This window comes from Lissotriton helveticus, chromosome 5_1 (genome assembly GCF_964261635.1).
Source record: "Lissotriton helveticus chromosome 5_1, aLisHel1.1, whole genome shotgun sequence".
NCBI classification, from domain to species: Eukaryota; Metazoa; Chordata; class Amphibia; order Caudata; family Salamandridae; genus Lissotriton; species Lissotriton helveticus.
The window spans coordinates 217863054-217889561 of record NC_136065.1 but is presented as its reverse complement, the minus strand read 5'-3'; the positions used below and the strand labels follow the sequence as shown (position 1 = coordinate 217889561).

Below are 26508 nucleotides of genomic sequence, written 5' to 3'. Positions count from 1 at the left end.
GCATAACAGGGAAGAGAGTTGATGTGCAACACAGGAGCTGTGCTTCAAGTGATCGGGTTCCAGCTCCTTGAGGACTCTCGCTATGAACCTCAGCATCTTACTCGATTTCTATATGCTATATCTAATCAGGAGTAGTTGAATCTGAGAGATATCATAGCTGTCTTGTAAGAATCTTGGAACTTGGGCTGTAGCTCCTCTCCGAGACTCGAACCTTCGAGATGAGTTTACTGCATGAGATCTGAGTTTGCACTTTCTGTGTTATAAAGAGGGATAGCTTGCAACATGAGTCATAACCTGTAAATGCTACATTGTCTAGGAGATAGCACAGCATTTAAGGCGCCCTTGGGATAGTTCTGCTGTGAACCCAGAGCCTATAAACGTTGTGTTGCTTGCCTCTCTTTCATTTTTAGGGCGGAAAACGCCCAGATGGCCGCGAGACCCACATAAAAGTGAGGTCTATTTAAAATACCATTCTTTTGTTATCAGAAATCACTCGTTAAAATCGTTTGTTTGTTTATCTCTGGAAATACTCCAAAAACTATAATGTTAGCAGAACCTTGATTGTTTATGAAGAGGCGCTAGAATTTTGGAGGTTTTTCATGAAACTAAATAAAAGGTTTTTCTTTATTTAACCCTGCTTGCCCTCCCCATGATTGTTAAGTGCTGCTTAAAAAGTCTGCCCATGAGCCTACGGGGCGGCTTCAAACAGCTGCAATCAAGAGGGCGACAGGTGAAGGTATTCCGAATACCAGAACATCGTATGCAATATTGACTGAGCCTTGGGAGCGGCTGTTTTATTGGACCTTGGAAGAAAAAAACGCATTTACTGGAATCATAAAAACTTGGTGCTTAAGGTTGAAAGATGAGCTAGCTTGTTGCTATCTTTGGTCGACGGCCAATGAAAAGGTCTCTTTCAACAGCTGAGCAAATAACTGCAAATGAGAGCTTGGAGACAATCCAAAATGTCACGCTCGAGTTAGAGCGGGATTAAGGTGAAGGGTGCTGAAAGGAAGGTGGCGGCCAACAGAGTCGGGGAGGGAACGGAAGGGGGTGTCAAACCGATATAAGGAGGACCGGTGGCTATTTCTGTTACTTGAAAGAGACTTTCAACAAGTACTAGGCTCTCAGAGCTCGGAAGGAACAGGGACGGACCCATCTCCGAGACCTTCAGCAGCCATGAGAGGCGTTGTACAGTCCACAGTGTTCTTTGTCTTGTGCGCTGTGACGCTGTGCAGCGCCGAAGGCACCTGCCCAGGTGAGCAAACCACACACATGCACCTGCCAGCAAACCTTTCTGCACCCTTAAACAATGAGGCTTGCATCTTTTTCTTGAAGAAGCATTTTACTCCCCAAATTTGTTTGATGCTAAAACTATACAAAACCTCAACACTCGATTTTAAGCAAACCAATTGACACTTGGACAGAATTAAAAAGTGTGAATTTTAAAAGAATTCCTAGAGACGTTCCTACGGATTTATGATTGCTCATCTTTCAATTGCATGCATTAATTCATTCCTTCATCTTCATTTCTTCATCCACTATTGCATACAGTCATTCATTCATTCATCCTCATTTCTTCATCCACTTTTGTATACGTTCATTCATTCCTCCATCCAAATGTCTTCCTCCATTATTGTATACATTCTTTCATTCCTCCATTCGCATGTCATCCACTATTGCACACATTCATTCATTTCTCTATCCTCATTTCTTCATCCACTACTGTATACATTCATTCATTCGTCCATCCTCATTTCTTCATCCACTATTGCATAGTAATTTATTCCTCTATTCTCATTTCTTCATCCACTGTTACATACATGCAAGCATTCATTCCTCCATCTTCATCCACTACTGCCTACAGCCATTCATTCCTCCCTCATCATTTCTTCATTCACTGTTGCATACATTAATTTCCCACTTCTCTCATTAATTTGAATTCATGGACCATGGCTACATCTCCAGATGCTACGTATGGGGTTGCGAGGAAAGCCTCAGTGCCCCAGTCCGAGACATCTCAATAATCACAGGTATCACTTAACGGCCATCTCTCTTGGACTGTGTATCTTGGAAGGATGATAGCAAGCTTGAGTGATACACAGTCGAGGTAGGGCGAGGGTAGGTGAAGGGGGTGCCTATTTCTCTCACACTGAATCTCGAACTATTCCTGCGCATTGCTCGGTGTGTCCGAGGAGGCAGATGCGATGCCGTCGCCACTTATCCTGTAGCTTCGCTTTATAAGGATGCATGTTGCACACATTGTACATGTTCTCTGACTGGGGATAGAAATCCTGCTGCATCCTGTCTTCTTACAGTTCTTTGTGTGTATATAATGGTGTTCGTTGAGTGCAAACTTAGCTGGAGAGACCCTAGCCCTCTGAATAGAGATGAGAGGCCAGGGGTGATGTTCATGATGGTTCCGGAGGTGGCAGGAAGCAGTGGGTACCTATCCTGTAGGGTGCTCTTTGAAGAGTCTCTTCAGCTTGTTCTAAAGTGCAAGAGGGGCTGAAACATGTTGATACTTAAGTTGTTCATGGTCCTGGGTGTATTTGGTGCCTTTGGATCCTTCTTTTTGCATTCCTTTATTTCAAGCCTCACAATCTCCTGACTTCGGTCTGGATTTCCCACCAGAAGTATTTTTTTGGATACATATGCAACATTATTACCCATTCTGTACCTGTGTTGAATGTTAATGATGTTGCTGAACACAAGCCGGCCTCACACACACACGTGTCCCAGCGTGCCTCACGTAAATGGACAACAATGAGAAAGATGAGAAGGGAAGCCACAGAAGAAAGGAGGTTCACTTTTTCTTTAATCTCAGACATTTCCTCCCACTGCACTGCTCTCTTATGTTCCCTGCTCTGATTATTCCAATCCAATCCAATCCAAAAATTCTTTATTTCGGCCATATAGACCATAAAAGATACAATACAAGACATAACATACATTAAAATACATTTTTAAAATTCATTATATAAAAATGCTCTCTCATCCAGCGAGGAAGAAATTATAATGACATTAAAGAGTTCAGGGGGCTTTTTTCTTTCTGATCAGCCACATTGCCATTAAAAATTTGGATACAGCGAACACAATGTGGCCCAAGGTGCTGGTTTTCATGATTCTGTATGCCTGCGCATACTCTCTGAACCCTAGGTTCTTACAAAGCGGCGCTATCCAATAATTTCTGGGCCTTTGATATGCAGGGCACACAAACAAGATGTGGAGGTCATCTTCCTCATAGGTGTTATTGCAGGTGAATGAGTTGATGGGAAGTGTGCCAAGCCTCCATTGGACAAACAATTTCCTCGCCAGGGTGGGGAAAATAAAATCCATAAAAGATTCAAAGACATAAGAATTTTTGGATTCCAAGAATCGTTTAGTTAAGGTGCCGCTGTCTTGAGCATCCATCATGCGTGCGAGGGACCTGTCTTTGTAGATTTGGGACAGGGCTCTGCGCGAGATCGTTTGGCAACAACGCGCAGGGACCTCCCATAGCTCACGGAGATTCATGGCAAGCAGTTGATTTTTCACAAAGGTGAGCCAGGGGATTTTGCCCCTACAGTTCAAGCTCATGACATGGGTAAGATCCTCCCTATAGTGATGAAGATCGTTTGTGGACCAGAGCCTGTGCCAGAACTTCACTGGCTTTGACACAAGCTCCTCTGCAATAGGAGGGAGACCCATGTCCATTCTCAGTGGCTGAAGTGGCGTAGCTAGTGGGAGAGCTAGTAAGCGCCTTAAAAAGCTATTTTCAACTATTGGAAGGTCCTTTCCAGCTTTGTGCCCCCATAACTCACTGCCGTACATGGCCGCTGCCTTGGCCTGGGTCCTGTAAGTTTCAAGAGCCGGACTTATGGGCTTGAAAGAGGAAGTGTTAGCCACCTTCAGGATTGCGCCCGACAATTGGGACAATTTGACCCTTGATCGTGCTATCTGGCGGTCCCAAGATAGGTTTTCCTCCAATGTTACCCCCAGATATGTAAAGGTAGGGACCCTCTCAAGGCTGACAGTACCCAGGGTGGGGTTGGGCCTAGTTTTAGTTGGTGGATTAAAGATCATGTACTTGGTCTTTTCTGTGTTCACCTCCAGACCGTGCTGGCGACAGAAAAGACCAAACCCATCCAGGATCCTCTGAATCCCCATGGGGGATTTGGAAAGCAGGAGGGTGTCATCGGCAAACATAATTGCCGGAACCCTCCTGCCTGCCAGATGTAGGGCGTCGTTGTCCTTGACGTTTTCCAGATGTGAAATGACATTGTTGATGAATAAACAGAACAGGGTCGGTGCCAGGACACAACCCTGCCTCACCCCCCGACGGACAGGGAACCTGGACGAAAGATTGCCGTCTCTCCCACACCTGACCTGCGCATAGTTGTTCTGATGCAGCCTGGCTATGATGTTAAGTAACTGGGGGGGTACTCCTAGCTTATTCAACACCTCCCATAGTTTCCTGCGCGGGACTAGGTCAAAGGCTGACCTCAGGTCCACGAAGACCATGTACAGTCTACCCCCCTCGATCCTATATACACAATGGGTCGCACTCCGACTCCACCCACCAGCAGGTGTGCCCCAGGAGCATCATGGTAGATGCAGTCTTTTGATAGCGTGTGCGCTATATCGAAACAGTGTGTAAAGCAAGATTGCAGCACCAACTCTGGACACCGGTGTTTCGGAATAGTTGTTCCTCGTCAGCAGAGTGTAGGTTATTCGGGGTTAGCTGTGCAGGCTGCCAAGTGTTCTCAGGTTGATACCTCTCCGGCGCGGGTGCGGGATCCGAGCTCATCAGCTCTAGCTCGAGGGAGCCAATTAAATATACACAATGGGTCGCACTCCGACTCCACCCACCAGCAGGTGTGCCCCAGGAGCATCATGGTAGATGCAGTCTTTTGATAGCGTGTGCGCTATATCGAAACAGTGTGTAAAGCAAGATTGCAGCACCAACTCTGGACACCGGTGTTTCGGAATAGTTGTTCCTCGTCAGCAGAGTGTAGGTTATTCGGGGTTAGCTGTGCAGGCTGCCAAGTGTTCTCAGGTTGATACCTCTCCGGCGCGGGTGCGGGATCCGAGCTCGTCAGCTCTAGCTCGAGGGAGCCAATTAAATATACACAATGGGTCGCACTCCGACTCCACCCACCAGCAGGTGTGCCCCAGGAGCATCATGGTAGATGCAGTCTTTTGATAGCGTGTGCGCTATATCGAAACAGTGTGTAAAGCAAGATTGCAGCACCAACTCTGGACACCGGTGTTTCGGAATAGTTGTTCCTCGTCAGCAGAGTGTAGGTTATTCGGGGTTAGCTGTGCAGGCTGCCAAGTGTTCTCAGGTTGATACCTCTCCGGCGCGGGTGCGGGATCCGAGCTCGTCAGCTCTAGCTCGAGGGAGCCAATTAAATATACACAATGGGTCGCACTCCGACTCCACCCACCAGCAGGTGTGCCCCAGGAGCATCATGGTAGATGCAGTCTTTTGATAGCGTGTGCGCTATATCGAAACAGTGTGTAAAGCAAGATTGCAGCACCAACTCTGGACACCAGGGTTTCGGAATAGTTGTTCCTCGTCAGCAGAGTGTAGGTTATTCGGGGTTAGCTGTGCAGGCTGCCAAGTGTTCTCAGGTTGATACCTCTCCGGCGCGGGTGCGGGATCCGAGCTCGTCAGCTCTAGCTCGAGGGAGCCAATTAAATATACACAATGGGTCGCACTCCGACTCCACCCACCAGCAGGTGTGCCCCAGGAGCATCATGGTAGATGCAGTCTTTTGATAGCGTGTGCGCTATATCGAAACAGTGTGTAAAGCAAGATTGCAGCACCAACTCTGGACACCGGTGTTTCGGAATAGTTGTTCCTCGTCAGCAGAGTGTAGGTTATTCGGGGTTAGCTGTGCAGGCTGCCAAGTGTTCTCAGGTTGATACCTCTCCGGCGCGGGTGCGGGATCCGAGCTCCTCAGCTCTAGCTCGAGGGAGCCAATTAAATATACACAATGGGTCGCACTCCGACTCCACCCACCAGCAGGTGTGCCCCAGGAGCATCATGGTAGATGCAGTCTTTTGATAGCGTGTGCGCTATATCGAAACAGTGTGTAAAGCAAGATTGCAGCACCAACTCTGGACACCGGTGTTTCGGAATAGTTGTTCCTCGTCAGCAGAGTGTAGGTTATTCGGGGTTAGCTGTGCAGGCTGCCAAGTGTTCTCAGGTTGATACCTCTCCGGCGCGGGTGCGGGATCCTCACCGTCTTCCAGTAGAGGAGGACGAGACGGAAGATCTGGTCCATGGTCGACTTGTTTTTCCTGAAGCCAGCCTGCAAGGGGCTCATGATGTCATTGTCCTCTACCCAGTCTAATAGATGGTTCAGGATAAGGCGCGCAAATAGCTTTTGGGGGACATCTATAAGGCTAATTGGCCTATAGTTGGCCGGGCTCAGGGGAGACCCTTTCTTATGTATTGGCACTATTTCAGCCCCTAACCAAGAGGATGGGACCGCCATACCTCCTAGTATAGCGTTAAAGAGGATAAGAAGGTACGGACCCTAGATATCAGAATGGTGTCTAAAAAGATCCCCGGGTAGCTTGTCCAGCCCTGGTGCCTTCCCCAGCGCTAAGCGCTCCAGTGCTATCGCCACCTCGCCTAAGGTAAATTCCAGGGCCATGTCCTGGGGGCAGGGGGACTCCACCGCCGGCCCTTCGGGCCATAAAGTGGTTTCTTGATAAAGTGCCCCGAAGTGGGCCTCCCAAACAGAGGGGGCGATGTTGGGTTCCACTGCAGATATGAGATCCCCCGTTCCGTTATTTACCAGGGCCCAGAATTTTCTAGAGTCTTTGGTTTTAAGGGCTTCAGTCAGATCATGCCAGTGGTTCCAATCCCACTCTGCCCTAGCATTGGCCAGTGCTGACTTATACTCCCTCCTGAGAACTACTACCCTCGCCTTGCCGCTACCCTCTTTAATAGCGGAAATTAGCTCAGTTTTAATTTTCCTACAGGCAGAAGTGTACCAAGATGGGGTACGAGTCTTCTTCCTTCTTGACTGTACCACCGGATTGAAGACCTCTGCAAGGTCCCTCACTAGGACCTGGTGAATGCCAGATAATCTCTCATTAAAGTCAAGGGGTCTTGGTTGGTTTATAAGAGCGTCCACCTCCTGGAACCTTGGGAGTGCTAAGCCATATAACTTGTTTATGGCATCTTCTTTATCAATCAGTTTCCCCCATTTCACCCGACGCCTATTTGTGGTGAGGAGAATATCCCCCTGGTCAACTCCAAAGTCAGTAGTTGGCAACCCTGCTGCAGGAGCTGGATGCTGGATCTCCAATAACAGAGAATTGTGGTCACTGTCTGTCCTCGGAAGGACTCTGAAATCTTGGACTTTAGACCACAGGGAAATGTCTATTAGTATGTAGTCCAACCTTGACTCGTGGCCCTTTCTGTTGAATGTACACTGCGAGGGAGTGTCAGAGGGGGTACGTCCATTGCACGCCCTCAGTGCAAAGTTCAAGGTGAGGGACGTAAGTTGTACTGCCAGCGGGGACCAAGCTTTGGGGTGAGGTGAGGAGGAAGGTGGAACTCCCCAATGGTCATCCTCAGCAGTGAAAGCACCCTCCATTAGGCCTTCCAAGGGTTCGAAATGGCAGTTAAAGTCCCCTCCCATCACTAGTTTGAGATCACCTGGCAATTGACCTAGAAAAGAGGACAATTCATCTAGGGTGGGGGATTCGTTGCCCACAGCAACTGGACGTGAATAGACGTTGACAATGGCCCATGTTCTTCTACCGGGCCATCTAAGCAGCACACACTGGATGTCCTGTGAGAGTGTGACCATACTTTCCGCCTGACACCCAATGTGGCTCGCCACCCAGATTGCTAGACCTCCCGAGGGTCTCCCCCTCCCATTCCACTTTGCTGGGATTTCAAAGATGTCAAACCCCCTCCTAGTCTGTGGTTCCCTTGCCCACGTCTCCTGGAAAAGGAGGATATCACTACCATTTATCAGGAGATCCCACTCCGGTGTGCCTGCCTTGCTTGTGATACCTGCCAAATTCCAGGAGAGAATTCTCAGCCCTAGGCCTTGTGGTTGCAAATCTACCCCACTTGAGACGGGCGGGGTAGCGACTGTAGGATCGTCAGAGTCACACAGGCCAGTTCTGGTGGGCGGGATGGATAGTACAGCGAGCTCCACTGGTTGCGTATTAGAGGCAGTCAGTGTGCTTGATGGTACTTCTGCTTGACCCAAGATACTTCCCGAGGGGGTCCCTCCCCCTTTGTCAATGACCTGAATCTTTTTATCAGTTGCGTGAACAGTTATAACTTCCCCCCTGACTGGGACCACAAGGGCAGATTTTTCTGAATGCTGTAATATGTCTCCCATTTGTGGTCAATCTACTTGGTCCAGGCAAGAGAATCTATTCTGAAGGATGAGATTGCCATGAGCAGGAAGTGTATTATGCTTGGGCCTGTAACGTGAACCATCTACTGCAAAGTCCACTCTAGTCCAGCACTGATCCCTCCCGAGAACTGGATTGCAAACATTTGGGTAAAAGTGTGAGAGGGGCACTAATTCGATATTGGACTTATCAGGCCTTACCAGCCAGTTGCAAATGTATGGGGCAACTAATGGACTTTTGAAGCTGACTATGATACAATCCCCCGCCCTGTTCTTGGGGGTAACTCCAATCCATGGGATCCTTCTGACCATCAATACATCACCTTTAATATTAGGAGGGAGGGGCCTGTTGATGTTAAGCCAGCTAATTACCTTATTCCGAAGTGAGTCCTGTGGCTCTCTAGTGTCACCAGTGAGCTCAGGAACTCCCACCATAATTGCTGTGTATGGCACTGCCTCAGGGGGCAGATTGATCGCCCTACGCCTGGTGTTAGGGTTAATGGGCCGACCAATCTGTCCGTTGGCAGCACTCCCCTTGCCCGTTGGTTGGGGTGGAGCGTGTTGCTTGGATCTTCTTGGAGCGGGAACAGGGGGCCTGGGCATTTGTGAAGAGGGCATTGGAGGGGCAGGGCTACCTGTGATACTGTGTTGTAACCCAAAGTGGGCCTGGGTGCTTATTCCAACAGTAGGAAAGCTGTTTCCCACTGATTCCCGGGGAACCGTCTGTACTTTTGGACCCAACCCCGGACTAGGGCTACTTCTAAAGTGTGAGGTTTCTAGAGCCATGAGTCTGGCTTCTATGGAGTCCAATTTAACAGACAAGGGATTCAATAGGTTCTTAAGGATGTTCGTGAATGAGCTGATTAGGGTGTCTGCAATATTAGGAGGGGTCTCACCAAATATAAACGGCCCAGAGCACACTGGTAGAGCTGTGGGTACTGTCAAGCCAGATTGATTGGACCCCAATCCCGGAGAAATGACCTCAGGGGAGGCCGAGATGTCCGTACTGTCATCCAGTGATAGCTTGGTTGTATCCACTTTGGCCCTTTTTGCCCCTCTTAGCTCCCTTGACCTTTTCCTTTTCGGAGGATGGTCCCCTCTGTTGCTTGCGGGTTCTGTTACTGCTGCAGCTTGGGCCCCATCCAACGACTCAGATGTTTCCGCACAGATCACATTGGGAGAAGGCTCCACCACCTCAGATAGGCACAGAGACTCACTGTCCCTCTGGGGGTTTGACGGGGTCCTGAGTTGTTGTAGGACTGACTCAATAGTCTGGTCAATACTGTCCAGGAGTGACAAGTGGGTAGCGTCGAGGGGTAGTGGGGTACTAGCATCAGTGAAAGGGGAATCCAAGGAGCCCACTACCACATTGTCTGTGCTCACCTCATGGAGGGTGTCTGGGACTGTTAGGACTTTGTTGGGCACAGCACAGGCCTTAAGAAAGAATTTTTCCAGAGTGCTAGAACACTGTTGGTGAGCCTTGCTCCTGGATGTTCTGGTAGACATGGCAAAAGGAACACACAGGACCGCTGAGTAGTGCTGAGGGGGGGTACTTGGAAGAGGCACGACGTCAGAGGGGAGGCCCGGTCCGGTCTCTGCCGGCCTCGAACGGCCTAAACGGCCCGCTCTTTGCCCGCTCTTCGCCCCGCGCGCGTCCCGCGATGCGCGTAGCCAGGGGCACTTAAATATGACAAGGGGGCGTGGCACTGGGAGGGGGCGCGGCACGGGCGGGAAGAGGAACCAGCTGGTGATGTTTGGAGGAATGCTGGTCCTCGCAGTCCTGCTTGCCGCGCCGCTCACCTCCTCTGCGGCCAGAAAACGCCAAAGACACCAGACAATCCGCCCAAGGGTCCAGAGCAAGGTAGGGATCTTCGTGTGCTACTCAAGTAGCGTGCAGGCAGGATTCCCAGGCAGCAAGTCGCTCTCGAGCGGCTCCCGCGAAGCGGGGGCCGCGAGAGGTAAAGTACACCCAGGCAGGGGGCGTGGCACTGGGAGGGGCGCGGCACGGGCGGGAAGAGGAACCAGCTGGTGATGTTTGGAGGAATGCTGGTCCTCGCAGTCCTGCTTGCCGCGCCTCTCACCTCCTCTGCAGCCAGAAAACGCCAAAGACACCAGACAATCCGCCCAAGGGTCCAGAGCAAGGTAGGGATCTTCGTGTGCTACTCAAGTAGCGTGCAGGCAGGATTCCCAGGCAGCAAGTCGCTCTCGAGCGGCTCCCGCGAAGCGGGGGCCGCGAGAGGTAAAGTACACCCAGGCAGGGGGCGTGGCACTGGGAGGGGGCGCGGCACGGGCGGGAAGAGGAACCAGCTGGTGATGTTTGGAGGAATGCTGGTCCTCGCAGTCCCGCTTGCCGCGCCTCTCACCTCCTCTGCGGCCAGAAAACGCCAAAGACACCAGACAATCCGCCCAAGGGTCCAGAGCAAGGTAGGGATCTTCGTGTGCTACTCAAGTAGGGTGCAGGCAGGATTCCCAGGCAGCAAGTCGCTCTCGAGCGGCTCCCGCGAAGCGGGGGCCGCGAGAGGTAAAGCACACCCAGACAGGGGGCGTGGCACTGGGAGGGGGCACGGCACGGGCGGGAAGAGGAACCAGCTGGTGATGTTTGGAGGAATGCTGGTCCTCGCAGTCCCGCTTGCCGCGCCTCTCACCCCCTCTGCGGCCAGAAAATGCCAAAGACACCAGACAATCCGCCCAAGGGTCCAGAGCAAGGTAGGGATCTTCGTGTGCTACTCAAGTAGCGTGCAGGCAGGATTCCCAGGCAGCAAGTCGCTCTCGAGCGGCTCTGATTATTTCCTTCCTCCCTTGCTCTACAGTCAGGGTTGAGCTAAGAAAAACTGCACATGGATGCATCCCTACCACTCAAGTGTCCACAATGCATGCTTCCCTCTCACACACAGAACAGGTACCACAAGGGAAGAAACAGTGCAAGCCTTCCCCGTGAGCATGCGCAGTATCGGAGACTTGCAAGAGATACACATATACACTCTCTTTTATTTACCATCATGAGACTTGGGTCCCTCTAGATCCTCTCTACAGATTGCAAGCAGGATTGGTATAAATCCCTATATAGTGTACTTATATAGGGGCCTCAATACCCTTGCTATGTTTGTGGAAGAGGTGTGGTGCAGCGGCCAGAGCAACTGCCTCTGGATCCTGGGGCTCACGGTTCGATCCGCAATGCCGGAGGCAGATTAGCCCAACACCATGTGACTCTAGGCAATAGCTCGCTAAATCTTCCTGACGGCCCCCAGCGCCGAGACACCTCTCTGGAGGTAGCTGTGCTCTTTACAAATACTGGACATGTACATTTATGTTGTCTAAGGGTGCTCTGGGTCTTTGGGCAGTCTGATGTCTGTGAGTGCCTACAGCTGCATTTCCTGAGGCATACATGCAGGGTGGGTTTAGAGGTGAGGACTCTTTAGGGAGGCTCTGGGCCTTTTTGGCACCAGAATGGGGTAATATTATCACTCCAATGGGTAGGCCTCCTAGGTCAGGCCTCGTAGCTCATGGTATCCGAGCATCAGGGCTCGTGGGTGAAGTCACATCTTGGTCACGTGGCCTGTAGTGATCTCACTTCTGGGGTAAGACGTCTGAAGAAGGGTTCATGAGTGATGGCACTTCCTGGTCACATGGCCCTTGGCCTAGGGAGGTACATCCCTTCCTGGGAGGGACTTCAGTGGTGTTTTGACAGTTCATGGAAGGTATTCTTTCTTACCACTCACGTTGATGTGAATAGGTGAAGCTTAGGTGAAGATATGTGGGTTTGCAAAAGTGTACGTATCAAGCAAAATGAAGGGTGGGGAAAAGCGATATTGAATTACCAGATGATTGCGCATTGTTAATAACCTTATAAATAGATAAGAACAATGTTTTGACAAACAAGATTGTTCCTTCGGAATGACATTTTATGCACCTCTGAATGTATTTTATTATGTAGTTGTATCGAAAAAAATGCTTGTTGTATGGAAGTTAATGATAGGCCGATGTAACTTGAAGTCATCTATAGCTTTTACTGGCCTGCATAATGACTAGCAACTTCCTATTGGACATTATCGATTGAGAAAGGACTCACGCAATTGTAAAAGCTAATCTGCGATTCCATTTTTGTACTTGTGTTAGTTAGAATAAAAAAGTTGCTAGCATTTGCACCAAGATTTTTCATTTCTATTAAGGACACAAGACGAGGATTAATATTATACGTTCTCTTTCTTAATTGATAACCTTTCAGCAAACAATGAAAACGTGCAATATTTGCATTTACAAAAAAATACATTTCCCATAATGCCATGGTGCATGTCCACCAATCACAGCCTCTCTGTCCCCATAACCAGGACTCTCCACGTAACAATATCCTATTTCTTTGCCATTAACATCTGCAACCGTCCAACATCAACAGCTCTTCAGGTGGTCCTATCAACGAGAGATCAAATGTGAACCAGGACACGAAGTGTCAACTTAGACCAATAACTTGGCGAAGGATCACTCCCCTTTTTGTTCTGCACCTGAAACAGAAAGACAACCAGTAATAACTGTGGGAAAAAACATCCATACATAAGGGCGGGTGATAAATCATAATTGTTTATTCTATTACAGGACTGGAGGCTTCAGATTATGCTAGTTAATGCTTCTCGAGTACCACAGATCAATCATTGCCCACAGGTTTGTAATAAAACCGTTTAAACGTAGAAGTAGAAGACCAATCAGCTGATTTAATTATATTGTACACAATTGTACCTAACATATACAACGGAGACGCCATTGTGCCTCTCACTAAATGAGCACCAAACACTTGTGTGTCAATACCAGCCTCTGCCATGGCTGATCTCAGCCATCTTGCAAAAGTGGCAAATGTCTTCATTTCATGAAGCTTTATTCGGTTCAAATAGATGACCATAAAAGCACATACAACAACATGATAAAAAATAAATAATAAATACAATTGATACATAATTCATAATCATCACATCAATAAGGCATAATTGTTTATGTTAAATCGTTTAACCAAAGAACAATTATATTTCTAAAAAGTCATGCTTTTCCTAGCATTGATGCACCGAATTAAAAACGTTGCAGTATAAAAACAGATGTCAGCTGATTCCAAATTAAAAATTAAATTCATAGCATGTGCAACTGTTCGTACTCCGTACTTAATAAACAATGGTTTCAAGAAAACAATACGGAAGTAAGTATACAGTTTACAAAACAACAGGAAATGTACAGTGCTTTGAGTGGATACATTATCGCACATACAAGGCCCAGTTGGATGGTTCTTGATGTTAGGATGGGCCACCAAACAGTGAGCCATTCCGAATCGGAGCCTGGTTAATACAAATTTGTGGGAATTCCTAGTCACCATGGTTAAATACAGAGGAAAACCCATAACTGTGGTATATTTGTTATACAAAATGACAGTGGACAAGGAACCGGCTGCGATTGCCTGCTTTCTCCCCATAAATGTCAGGAAGATATTTTTCATTTCAGATTTAGAGATCATAGAAGCGGCACCGGGATCATCTAGAAGATTAAGGTTAAAATGGCCGAAAAACAGCCAACGACATATTTTAGCCAGGGAATTTTTTGATAATTATCCAGGCGTAAGCAATCTTCAACAATAGATCTATTCGATTGCTTGTCATCCTCTAGCCAAAAGGACCGCCAAGTCATCAATGGCCTAAGGCCTAATAGATCAGTTAGGTGGTTGACTGCAAGCTCTCGATGGATTAACTCAGTCGAGGCTGACTTGGGCAGACAGAGAAGCCTTTTTAAAAATAAATTTTCCTCCAGTTGTAAATCAGAGGCGCTACTGTGACCCCAAACACCTGCCCCATACAGAGCTATTGTAGCACATCTGGCCTGGTAAATTTTTAACATATCCCTAGAGCGACGATCCCCTATCTTAGCAGCAAATCTGTAAATTCCGTGAGCATTTTTTGCCATTTTGTTTCGAATATTAGTAAATTCATTTTTCCATTTCCGGTCGTTAGAAAAAGTAATACCTAAGTAACAAAATTTTTCAACCTTTTGCACCTTCACTCTATCTATAAAAAATGTCTTTAAAACTCTAGCTTTTGCTCCACAGGTCATTGTGTACGTCTTCCCTTTATTGATTACCAGCTTTCTATCTTTAATGAAGAGAGAAAAACAGTCTATTAATCGCTGTAATCCTACCAGGGTTCTTGATAATAAAACAGCATCATCGGCGTATAAACGCACCGGCACAGGTACACCATTGATCTGAGGGGCATCAGCATTGACTTTTTTTAAAATGACATCAATTTCATTAATAAATAAAATAAATAAAAGGGGAGCCAGAACACAGCCCTGTCTAATTCCTCTTCTAACACTACATGTGTGGGTGCATTCTCCGTTAGTACCAAAGCGTACACTGGTTTTCAGCTTCTCGTATAACCTGGCCAGAAAATAGATTATACCTTCAGGTGCACCTAGCTTCAACAGCGCAGGCCACAATAGTGCATGGTCCACCATATCGAATGCACTTCTCAGGTCTGCGAAGCAGAGATACATTGAGCCTGGTTTGGCTTCGGTATACTTTCCGATCAATAGGTCAAGATTGACACGCTGATCGAGCGTACCGCAACCCTTTCTGAATCCAAACTGACTATCAGCTAGTATTCCATTCTGCTCCACCCAATCCTCCAATCTAACAAGCATGACTCTACTCATCACCTTGACAGAGGAGTCAAGGAGAGAGATTGGGTGATAATTCTTTGCGTCAGACCTGGTACCCTTTTTATAAATTGGTACTATAATTGATTCACCCCAGGTTGCAGGCGGCTCAGTACACACAGCTGCATTAAAAACAGTAGTGAGAAGAGGTCCCCATACTTCAGGTGCTGCCGTATAGACATCTATAGGGACTCCATCAGGGCCCTGGGCTTTCCCTCCTTTACTGTTACGTATTCCGCATTCAACCTCCTGGACTGAGATATCAAGCGGCAAGACTGCCCACTTATTCTGATCGTTCACTAAAGGTCTATTGGTATCAAAAATATAAGAGAAATGGGCAATCCACCCCTCACTCGATACGTTAGATGTTAACTCTGGAGTTTTGTCTTCTTTTAAGAAGGGGGAGTTAACAGTGGCCCAAAATAGGGTACAGTTTGAAAGTTCAGCCGCTTGGTTCAAAGATTCCCCAGCCACTTGCTGTAATTCACGTTTCCTCAATTTGAGCTCACGCTTATACTCCATTCTCAAATTAATTATTACATTTTTGTCCCTAGGCTTGTCTCCTAATGCCTGCTTGAGTTTAGTTAATGCGGCAGTACATTGATGGTTGAACCATCCCGGTCCACTCTTACATCGTCTGTTATTACGTCCAGTAAATTTGGCATCAATCGCTTTGTTGATTGCATTAAAAAATTGTAGTACTCTTTCAAGGTCAAATCTATTTTCCAAAATAAAAATAATACTCGGCAGGCTCTTCTTAATTATAGAACTAGATAGTTCATCGGCTTTTCCCCCTACCCATCTTAACCAAACCCCATTATTCCTATGAGGTTCTACATCAGTAATTGTATTACCTACAGCAACCAAACTCCCTGCCCAAAAACTGGTATTCATGATGATTTGATTATGATCACTTAGTGTAGTAACTTCTATATGCGGGGGGGGGGCACAATAAGGGATTATATTTGATGACATAATCACGTGGTCAATGACAGAAGTGGCATGCCAGTTTTTGAAAGTAGGAATTGCCAGCCCGTTATCGTCTTTACAGCACTCAAATATTTCCAAACCATGGCAGCCCATAAGTTTATGCAGTTCTTCGCCATAACCACAGTGTCCAAAATGCAGAATATCAAACCCCGCATTATTGGTAACCCCACATACCTTCTGTGCTGACATTTCGCACAGTCCAATATTAAAATTCCCCACCCAGATAAAATCAAATACAACATTGGCTTCCTGGCACAGATTATCGATAGTTGTGGCCAAATCTATCACTAATTTAGTCCTAGTGCCATCAAAAACATTGTTGTAATAATTGATCAACAAAATATTACGCTCTTTACCCTCTGCTAGCCATAGAACCTGTACAAGATTATTTACAGATATATACTTTTTAACCAGGATAGGGCGTGAAATAGTTACAAGTGTAAGGAGACCCCCTTTGGGTCTACCAGGTCCCCCTCCCATTGCTAGCAAGTTGTAGGAGACGAATCCATCATAATTAACTTCAGTCGTACTCCACGTCTCCTGGAAGCATAGAATATCATGGGCATTAATGAAATCTATCCAACCCGGGTCTTTCTCCTTAGACTTCAACCCCGCCACATTCCAACAAATAATTTTTATACCTTTTGTCCTAATGCAATCAGAGTTGTACACCATGCTAGCATTTCTTACCCCACAATCTGATCGAATCACTTTATTTAAGTCCCCACGTACAGTTACAACCCTGTCATCCTGCTCCCGATCGATATCTGAACTAGCAATAGGCTCTGGCGCCATACAGACTAAAGATTCCCAGACCACTCTATTGTCCTCACAGACCACCATAGGAGAATTAATAGGCACCTGGGACCGAGATTTCCCCGTCTGCTCGGGTCAATCGTTGGCATCCATACAGTTTAGAGCCTGAAATCGATTATGCATCACAAGATCAAAGTGTGGCCTTTGAACAGTCGACCAGGATTTACCTCTTCTACCATCGTGGGGGGGATGCCTAGTGGACTATAGAAAAACCCAAGTGAGCGAGCACACACATTGCCATCAGTTATAGGTTGAGATGCTGCCTTCAGAAGTGCGGTTCAGAAAATGGGGTGGTGATGAACAGGGTGTCTGAATTAAGCAGACCACTCTTACCCAGTCCAAAGATCAGGGCTTGATCCATCACCGTTATTTAGCTCACTGCCCCATCCCAGCTCAGAACCTGGCTATATGCAAATTAGTCTGTCCCTGGCCCAGTGCATCATGGGAACAGGGCAGACCAAACTACCAAGCCAATTCTTCACCAGAAAGGAGACAAGCTTCCGGGGACCGGTTTCTGCCATTTCAGGCGTCGTCGGCCTGGCTTGCTTGAATCCTAATGGAGCAGTGAGCAAGGGACTCATGTCTGAGTATACCCTGCCACACCTATAGTGGCCAAAAACGATTCAGAAAAGGGGGTGGTGATGAACAGAGTGTCTGAATTAAGCAGACCACTCTTACCCAGTCCAAAGATCAGGGCTTGATCCATCACCGTTATTTAGCTCACTGCCCCATCCCAGCTCAGAACCTGGCTATATGCAAATTAGTCTGTCCCTGGCCCAGTGCATCATGGGAACAGGGCAGACCAAACTACCAAGCCAATTCTTCACCAGAAAGGAGACAAGCTTCCGGGGACCGGTTTCTGCCATTTCAGGCGTCGTCGGCCCGGCTTGCTTGAATCCTGATGGAGCAGTGAGCAAGGGACTCATGTCTGAGTATACCCTGCCACACCTATAGTGGCCAAAAACGATTCAGAAAAGGGGGTGGTGATGAACAGAGTGTCTGAATTAAGCAGACCACTCTTACCCAGTCCAAAGATCAGGGCTTGATCCATCACCGTTATTTAGCTCACTGCCCCATCCCAGCTCAGAACCTGGCTATATGCAAATTAGTCTGTCCCTGGCCCAGTGCATCATGGGAACAGGGCAGACCAAACTACCAAGCCAATTCTTCACCAGAAAGGAGACAAGCTTCCGGGGACCGGTTTCTGCCATTTCAGGCGTCGTCGGCCCGGCTTGCTTGAATCCTGATAGAGCAGTGAGCAAGGGACTCATGTCTGAGTATACCCTGCCACACCTATAGTGGCCCAAAACGATTCATCACCACCCCCTTTTCTGAATCATTCAGAAGTGCGGTGGCTGCGTGTTGAGGATGCTTAAAATTAATTATAACACAGTCACCCCTAATACTTTTCCTGGAGCTCCCAATCCAGTGCACCCTTCTAGTCGTCAGGACTTGGTCAGCAAAAGCAGTTGGGAAGCCACAGTATCTGTGCAGCCAAGAAACCGTTTTGGTTTTAAGAGTTTCATGTGTTTCTTGGTATTTGCCCTGCTCAGCTGGTGGAACATTAGTTAAAACCACCACGTATGGGGCACATTCAGGGGGAAGATTAGTAGTGCACCTATGTCTTACCTCAGTCCAGTGTTCGTTATCGTCGGCTTTAGTTACAGCCTGACTGTTATTACTGACTAGAGGCGCAGGAGTTGGAGGATTGCCCCTACCGTTATCACTGGGGCCTACGTCTCTCTGAAGGACAACCTTCTCACTACTACTTGGTGGCAAAGTCGTTTGGCTACCCGCTGTTTCTACCAAGTTCTTAAGTAATCCCCCTAGTCTATTGACTTCAGCAGTTAACTGCTCGATTTTAATCATGAGGGGTTTAACAAAGCCCTTGATCTTAGAGTCAATAGTATTCACTAGGCTATTTATTAATTCGGCATTTGGACTAACAGCATCACCGTTAGCCGTAATGCTATCATCTTTATTCATACTATTAGAAGGGGTTCCAGCTCTTTTCCTGGTTGTCCGTGGCACTCCCCGTTTAGTCTGAGTTTTTCTGCATGCCCTCATCACTCTAGGGACTGGAGTAGGTGGGTGCTGAGGTGCAGTATTAATAGAATCGCCCAAGTCAACCAGATTAGGAATGTCCTGCTCAGATGTATCATCAGCAGAGAGCTCAAGATCGGTGGTACAATTACTTTCACCCGATACTAAGGAAACCAGCCCTGTTTCTAAGTTAGTTTGAATGGGAGGGCTAACTATGCCCAAGGACTGCCGCCTCTCATTATTGATTTTACTGACAACCTTCACCAGATAGTTGTCTATGGTGTGCGGCGCCTGGGTAACTTTTACTTTAGACATTACACAATATTAAAAAGAACCAATTTAAAGCTTTTTAGATTTCGCACAGAAATGAAAAAACAAATGTTCCACACCACCAATTGGTATGGTCTCAATTTAAAATATAATAGTCAGTTCACACAGCTTACGGGAATCAGGGTCACTGGCCCAGCCCAGTCTCCTTCTGTCTCTGACTGTCGCAGACTGTCCCGCCCTTGTCCCGGGCTTCTCCCAGGCGGCTCCCGCGCACGACTCGCGGGGCGAGAGGCGTTCGCTGTACTTATGGCACATCCGGGCGCGTGCTGGAGCGTCACCTCCTCCCTGAGCCTGCTGGGAGCTGTAGTCCGCTGGCCGGGACTACAGCGTGCGGTGGGCGTTGGGCGGTGAGTGGCAAGCGGCAAGCGGCTTCAAAGACCTGGAGCCGTTTCCCTCACGGCGGCGTCAGGCTTCGCGATGTGTCCCCCCTTCACTGCAGAAAAAGAAAAAAAAATGGCGCCCGCCAGCTCTCGAATTTTTCGGATTTGGGGGCGTGGTTTTGCTGTTTGGAGTGACAGACAACGTCACTGTCTCAGTGGCAAATGTAACAGGCTTGAAAGATTTTCGTAACACAATTAATACTCTTGTACAACCCTCCGGACGTATTGGTTGAGTGGATTCTTCATATGCCTTTAAACATTTAACTATCTACAGTTTATCATTGGACTGAAAAGCATTATATTGGATGGAATGTGAAAACGTTTTGGTTCTAGCAGAAATAGTTAAAAAAAAACTTCCGGGGAGAATACTGTACCTGTCAAGTCAAGAACTCTCGCGTCAGAGACGCGTCGATAAGTCGATAAGCATAGGAGCATGGGCAATTTCGCCGACAATTGTTTTCTAGATAAGTGCAAATTGTCTGCCCATCTTTCAAACAATTCTACGACTTTATAAACATCCCATAAAAAAGAATACTTAGCCTTAGGTGGGTTCGCTACCCGAATCCCTTTGAGCAAATTGCATATTAATGGGTGCATCCCTACCTGTCTGTCATCCACATGGACCTGTCCCCCTGAGATGGCAGATCGAAAATTGTTCACAGACCTACATGTTGACCCTTCTGAGGCATTGTGAGAAAGGAAATGTATCACCTGAGATGATTCTGCCACCACAGGATACACATGCTTTTCCATGCACCAACCTATTAAGCCTTGCCATGCTGACGAGTACCGTTTACTGGTAAGAGGCCCAGGCCTGCTGGATGAAATCTGAAGCTACTTCCAAAATCCCTGGAAATGTTCACTGTTGCCTTTTTGCCTCAAGGCCATCAGGAATAGCTGCCTCAACAGTACTAGTGGATGCAACTCCCCCTAGGGCCCTGGTGCATTGTCGGGCACCAGAAGGAGAGGTCAGTCACACGCCAACTCCAACAGCACAGGGATCCAGGGTTCAACTCTCCGCAGGGTGGATGACCATGAGGATCTCCGCCTTTTGACAAGAGATCTGGTTCGCCACCCTGGGGACAGGGACCAAAGGAGGGAACGCATAGTTCAAGGTTGTGGACCAGTTCTGTGAGAAGCCATCTGTGGCCTTTGCTAGAGGGTCTGGTCTTCAGTTGAAGAACATCTCTAGTTGGCGATTGAGCCTGGAGGTGAACAGGTCCATTGTACATGGACCCCAGATCGAGTCAATCACTGTAATCCTCTAAGGGATGGGAGTTCCAGTACGCTATTGTGTTGGCTTGACCAGGTAAGTATTCCGCTATCACTGAAATCTGGTGAAAGAGGCAATAATGCCAGAAATCCTTGGCGATCTCCACCAACATTGCAGACCTCTTGCCCCCCAGCTTTTTGATGTATCACACTGCTGATATATTGTCCATCTAAAGAAGGATACAACAAGATAATGATTTGGGAGCGAGGGTTTGAATCGCAAATGAACCCAACAAAAGTTCTAGGCAGTTGATGTGAAGGGACAACTCCTGAAGAGACCATCTGCCCCCCTGTGAATACTTCTGTGCAGCGAGCTCCCCACCCCAATTGCTGACATCCGACTCTATCACAATCTTCCAGAGAGAACCGAATATTACCCTGCCGTTCCAGGCATCCATGTGGCCTAGCCACCACTGGTACTCCTCCTTGACGTCGCCTGTCGGGGGAAGCTGATCTGAGTAGCATAAACCCTTCTGAAGGAGGCATATTTTGAGGCATTGTAAGGCCTGATAATGGAGGGGACTAGGTAAAAAGGCCTGTATCGAGGAAGCCAGGAGACTTACAAGACAAGCAATTGCTCACAAAGACATGACTTGATTGGACAAGGTTACTTTCAGATCATTCTTCAAGTCTTGGAATTTTGATTTCGGAAGTTGTAACTGTGCCGTCTGTGAGTTGATTACAAATCCCAGAAATTCTATTACTTGTCCTTCCACCGGAATTGTAGGAAACACCAGCGCAGAGGAAAGATTGGCACAATTAAATATGCAACCTTGAGGTCCAAATGGACCATCCATGCTCCTTCCCGTAACAAATCCGCCAACAGATAGAGACCTTCCATCTTGAAGAGTCTGTAGCTGACAAAGTGATTGAATACTTTTAGGTTGTGGACTAATCTGTGTCCACCTCCTCTCTTCTGTACTAGGAATGCGTTGCTGCAGAAACCCCTGGGGCTGTTGTCGCAAAAAGCCACCGCGTTCTTCTGCAGCTACTCTCCTATTTTTCTGTCTATAAAATCGCTGTCTTGTTAGGAAAAACGTAACTGGTGGGAAGGAAACTTCTGGACCAGAATCTGGTAAAAGTATATATGGAAATCCTGAATGGTTTGCAGGACCCACGCATCTTTGGTAATGGTCATCTATTTGTGTAGAAAATGACGGACACGACCCCCAAGAGGCAGAAAAAAAATATCTAAAGATCTTACCTGATGTAATTTGGGCCTGGAAGCTTGCTCTTTGGCCGTCTCAATTGAAGGGATGTCAGGAGAACCTCTGCCTTGTTGGGTAGAAGGTGCCGTCTCTGTTAGTATCTTGCCAGTCTCCTCTACCACGACCACAGCCGCCTCTAAGAGGGCCCTGGTAGTAGTGGCGGCCTGGCAAGTGGCCCCTGTCTCGCCCAGCCCTGCCAAAAAGGCCAGCTTGAAACACTCTCTTGATGTTGGTTTGGGCCTTGTCAAGGGATGTAAAAGTGCCTGCGTAATTGGATACGTCCTTTAGAAATCTGTCCCCAAAGAGGAGGCCTTCAGCCAGGGGACCCGCTTCAGCGAAGGCAAGCTCTGTGAGGTTAGAGTCCATTCTCATGAGAAGGGATTAGCACCTTTCAGATGATACAGTGTAGTTGGCGTTCCATAGAAAATAAATAGCGTGCTGAGTCCAGCCTGAAAGGATGTTAGGGTCTATGGGCGAACTAATGTCTTTAGCCACTGGAGCCATCTCCAGAATTTTTGCCAGGGGGCCAGTTATATCTAGAAGTTTGTCTTGACAGCCTTGCCAGGCATAGTTGATGCCCTTCTTAATGTCCTTGGTGAACTTCTGGAGGAACGCTAACATATTCGGATCAATGTCCAGAGTTTCATCTATTTCGTCTGGAATATCTGGACTTGGGCATTCTGCTCGCAATCTGTTGAGGACTTATTTATCGAAGCTTCTGCACAAATTCTGATGCAGATACTCTGTGACCTCCGAGGCAGGCAGCTAGTAGGAGGACCGTGGATGGACAATGTCTTGAGGATTGAAATCAAAGGGGTAGAAATCTGAAAGTTAGATAGTGAAGGCTGACTTAGGTTTACCTTTTTAGCCTTCTTCTTCTTTGGAGGAGAAATGTGATCTGAGGAATCTGTGCCCGAGGAATGCCACATTTGTATTACTCCAGACATAGCAACACTCAATTTGTTCAAATTTGTTTTCATTAAAGGTTTAAATGACGTTCAAGTATTTGCAGCTGAAGTTAGTGGCCTGCAAGAGCATTGGTTTGCTCTCTAATCTCTCTCTCTACACACACACACACTCTCTCACACACACACACACACACACACGCACACACACACACACACATATATATATATATACATATTCACTGAAAAATCACAGGTTTCAGAGACGTTATATTTAGGAATTGGCATTTAAAAAAACCTTAGAAATTCACTAAAAAAACACAGGTTACAGGAACGTTATAGTTAGCCTGACATTTCATTTGTAAAGAAGCTGTGAAATTCAGCCATTATTGATAGCTGAGCTAACTATAACTTGTGCCCCCAAAATGCACTGCTGATGACATCATATATCACATCACTCATGACATGGTCAGTGACATCACTGATGACATATCACATTACATCACTGATGAGATCATCCGGTGACTGTGAGTGTTTCTAAAAAGTTTAAGAATGTTATATATATAAACATACACCAAGGTGTATTGAAGAATGAGGGGGTGTATGAATGTCTGTATGGGTGATTCAGTGAGTGCGTGACTAAATATATAAGTGATTGACTATACATGTTTCAGTGAATGTAAGGGTGAGTGACTAATCTGTGTGAATGTCTGTATCAATCTGTCAGTTGGTGTGTAAGTGGCTGCATGGGTTGGTGAGTAGCTACATGAGTGTATATATGGGTTATTAATTGGTTGTCTGAGTACTTGTATGGGTGCCTGAGAGTCTGTGGGTGGGTGAGGGTATGTGTGACTCCCTGCATGGGTGTGTGAGTGGGATATTCACTGTGTGTATGGGTTCATGAGTGCATCTGTAAGTGGCTGTATGGGTGAGTGAGTGCGTGTATGGCTGTGTGGGTGAGTGAATACATGTCTCAGTGGTATATAGGTGAGTAACTGCATATGTGAAAGGCAGTATATGTGAGTGTTGGAGTATATAAGGGTGTAAGTATGCGTTAGTATCTGTATGAATAAGTGAGGTGGTGTGTGTATAACTGTATAGGTGAGTAAGTGGCAGTGTACTTGACTCTGGGTGATTGTCAGGATCTGTGATTAGCTCTAAAATTGAGTGGTGGTGTGTGAGTGTCTGTATGGGTATATGAGTGGATATACCAGAGGCTGTATTGGTGAGTGACTGGGTGTATGAGTGGTGGTATGGTTGAGGGAGTGGATGTATGTAGACCTATGAATAAGTGAGTGCATATGTTCTTACTGGTATTGGTGTGTGTATGGTTTTGAGAATGGGAGTCTGAAATTTGGAGTGGGTGTATGAAAATTTATATTAGGGCGTGTTGACACACTCAAGAGCAATGCGGACGCGGGCCGTCCCCAAGCCCTCGTCCTCCTGGATCTATCAGCCGCGTTCGACACGGTGGACCACAACATTCTTCTCCACCGTGTCGAGCAGGCAGGCATCCAGGGCACAGCTCTTACGTGGGTCAGGTCCTTCCTCACTGGAAGAACACAGGCGGTCCGCCTGGGCCCTTACATCGCGAAAAAATCCCCTACGTCTTGTGGAGTCCCTCAGGGCTCCTCCCTATCGCCGCTTCTATTCAATTTATATCTCCGGCCACTGATCCAATCCCTTCTGAAATGGGATATCATAGTCTATAATTACGCCGACGACTTGCAACTCATCCTCTCACTTAACTCTCCACAGGCCACCAATACGTTTCACGCAGTCATGACCCATATCCAACTCTGGATGAACCAGAATCAATTAAAGCTGAATCCCGGTAAAACCGAGCTCCTTCTCCCCGGACTCAGTCATGCCCATTGGGGCCCACAGTTCTGGCCTCCTGAGCTCGGCTCTCCCCCTATCCCAGCAAAAACTGTTAAGAGTCTGGGCGTAATCATCGACGCCGAACTCTCTCTCAAAGCCCAAGTTGGAGCGGTAGTTTCTTCTTGCATGTACCAACTTAGGAGGATCCGCAAAGTCCGTCACCTTCTCCCCCCCGCGGCACTCTCCCAAACCGTCATCTCACTTGTGCTCTCCCGCTTGGACTTTTCTAACTCCATCTACCACGGTCTCCAACAATTTCTGTTACACCGCCTCCAAGTCGTACAGAATCAAGCTGCCCGCTTGATCCATGGAACCCCTAGATGGCAATCAGCTAAGCCTTTGCTCTACAGCCTTCACTGGCTCCCAATAGACCAAAGGGATGCCTTCAAGTTGGCTTGTCTCACCTTTAAAGCCCTTCATTGCTCTGGCCTCGGGTTCCTCAAATCCCTCATCCTTCCTCACTGCCCAACACGAAACCTCCGATCAGCTCACCGGAACCTGCTAGTCACTCCCAAAAACAAAACTAAGAAATTCGGCGGCCGCCGCTTTTCCTACCTAGCCCCTGTACTCTGGAACCTTCTTCCTCTTTCTATCAAATCTTCTTCTTCCCTTCTTAATTTCAGAAAATTGTTAAAAACCCACCTCTTTCCCCCTCTTAGCTAGGTTCCCGCTTACTGCGCTTCCTCCTCACCTACTCTGTCTATCAGCGCCAGGAAGCTTCGGCGTTAGTGTGCTCTACAAATAGCACCTAAGATACGATAAGATAAGAGTAGGTGCATCAGAGACTATGTGGATCATGTCATCAATGATGCTATTTGAGATGCCATCAGTAATGTCATCACTGAGTCACTGTCCATATCATGAGTGATATAATATGTGATATTATCAGCAGTGCATTGCAAGGGCGCGAGTTATAGTTAGGGCAGCTAACTATAGCGGCTGTAATTCACAGGTTTTGTACAAGTGAAATATCAGCCTAACTATAAATGTTCCTGTAACCTGTGGTTTTTTCACTGAATTTCTAACGCTTTTCAAATGCTAATTTCTAACTATAACATCCCTGAAACCCATGTTTTTTCAGTGAACTTCTAAGGTTTTTTAACTGGCAGTCACTTTTGCAGAGTGTTGGAGAAAAGGGGCTGGGCCTCCAACCAGTTCTCAGGAATCCCGCTGTGTGGGACTTACAGGAGGTAACAGGAGGGCCTCTTGGTCCCCAAGGTTCCTCTGCAGTAAAGAGGACTTTATCCCCCAACCAGTAGTGCGCCAGGAGGCACGTTTTCAGAGCGAAGCACAATCTCAGCATCAGCACAGCACTACCTCCTCAGTTCACCACCAACTCAGCACTAGCGCAGCACCACATCAACATTAGCAAAGCACCATCTCAGCATTAGCACAGCACAATCTCTGGATCAGTGCACCACTACCTGCGCAGCACCACCCCATCAGCAACTCTGGATCCATGCAGCACCACTTCAGCTTTAGCGCAGCACCAACTCAGCATTACTCAACACCTCCTCAGCCCCAGCGCAGCACCACCACCTCAGCATAACTCAACACCACTCATCATCACTCAGCACCACCACAACATCACTCAGTAACACCTCAATATCACTCAGCATCACCTCCA

General features: G+C 47.4%; 1 protein-coding gene across 2 annotated transcripts in view; it reads left to right on the top strand.

Annotated features, from left to right (window-relative positions):
- The first annotated feature begins 936 nt into the window (after window positions 1-936).
- LOC144754345 (ficolin-1-like) overlaps window positions 937-26508 on the top strand; it is a 766398-nt gene continuing 740826 nt past the window's right edge. For both annotated transcript variants that reach the window (XM_078642033.1, XM_078642034.1), the window contains exon 1: window positions 937-1255. In XM_078642033.1, the coding sequence (XP_078498159.1) occupies window positions 1177-1255 (79 nt within the window). In that variant the 5' untranslated portion in view covers window positions 937-1176. The remainder of the gene's footprint in view (window positions 1256-26508) is intronic.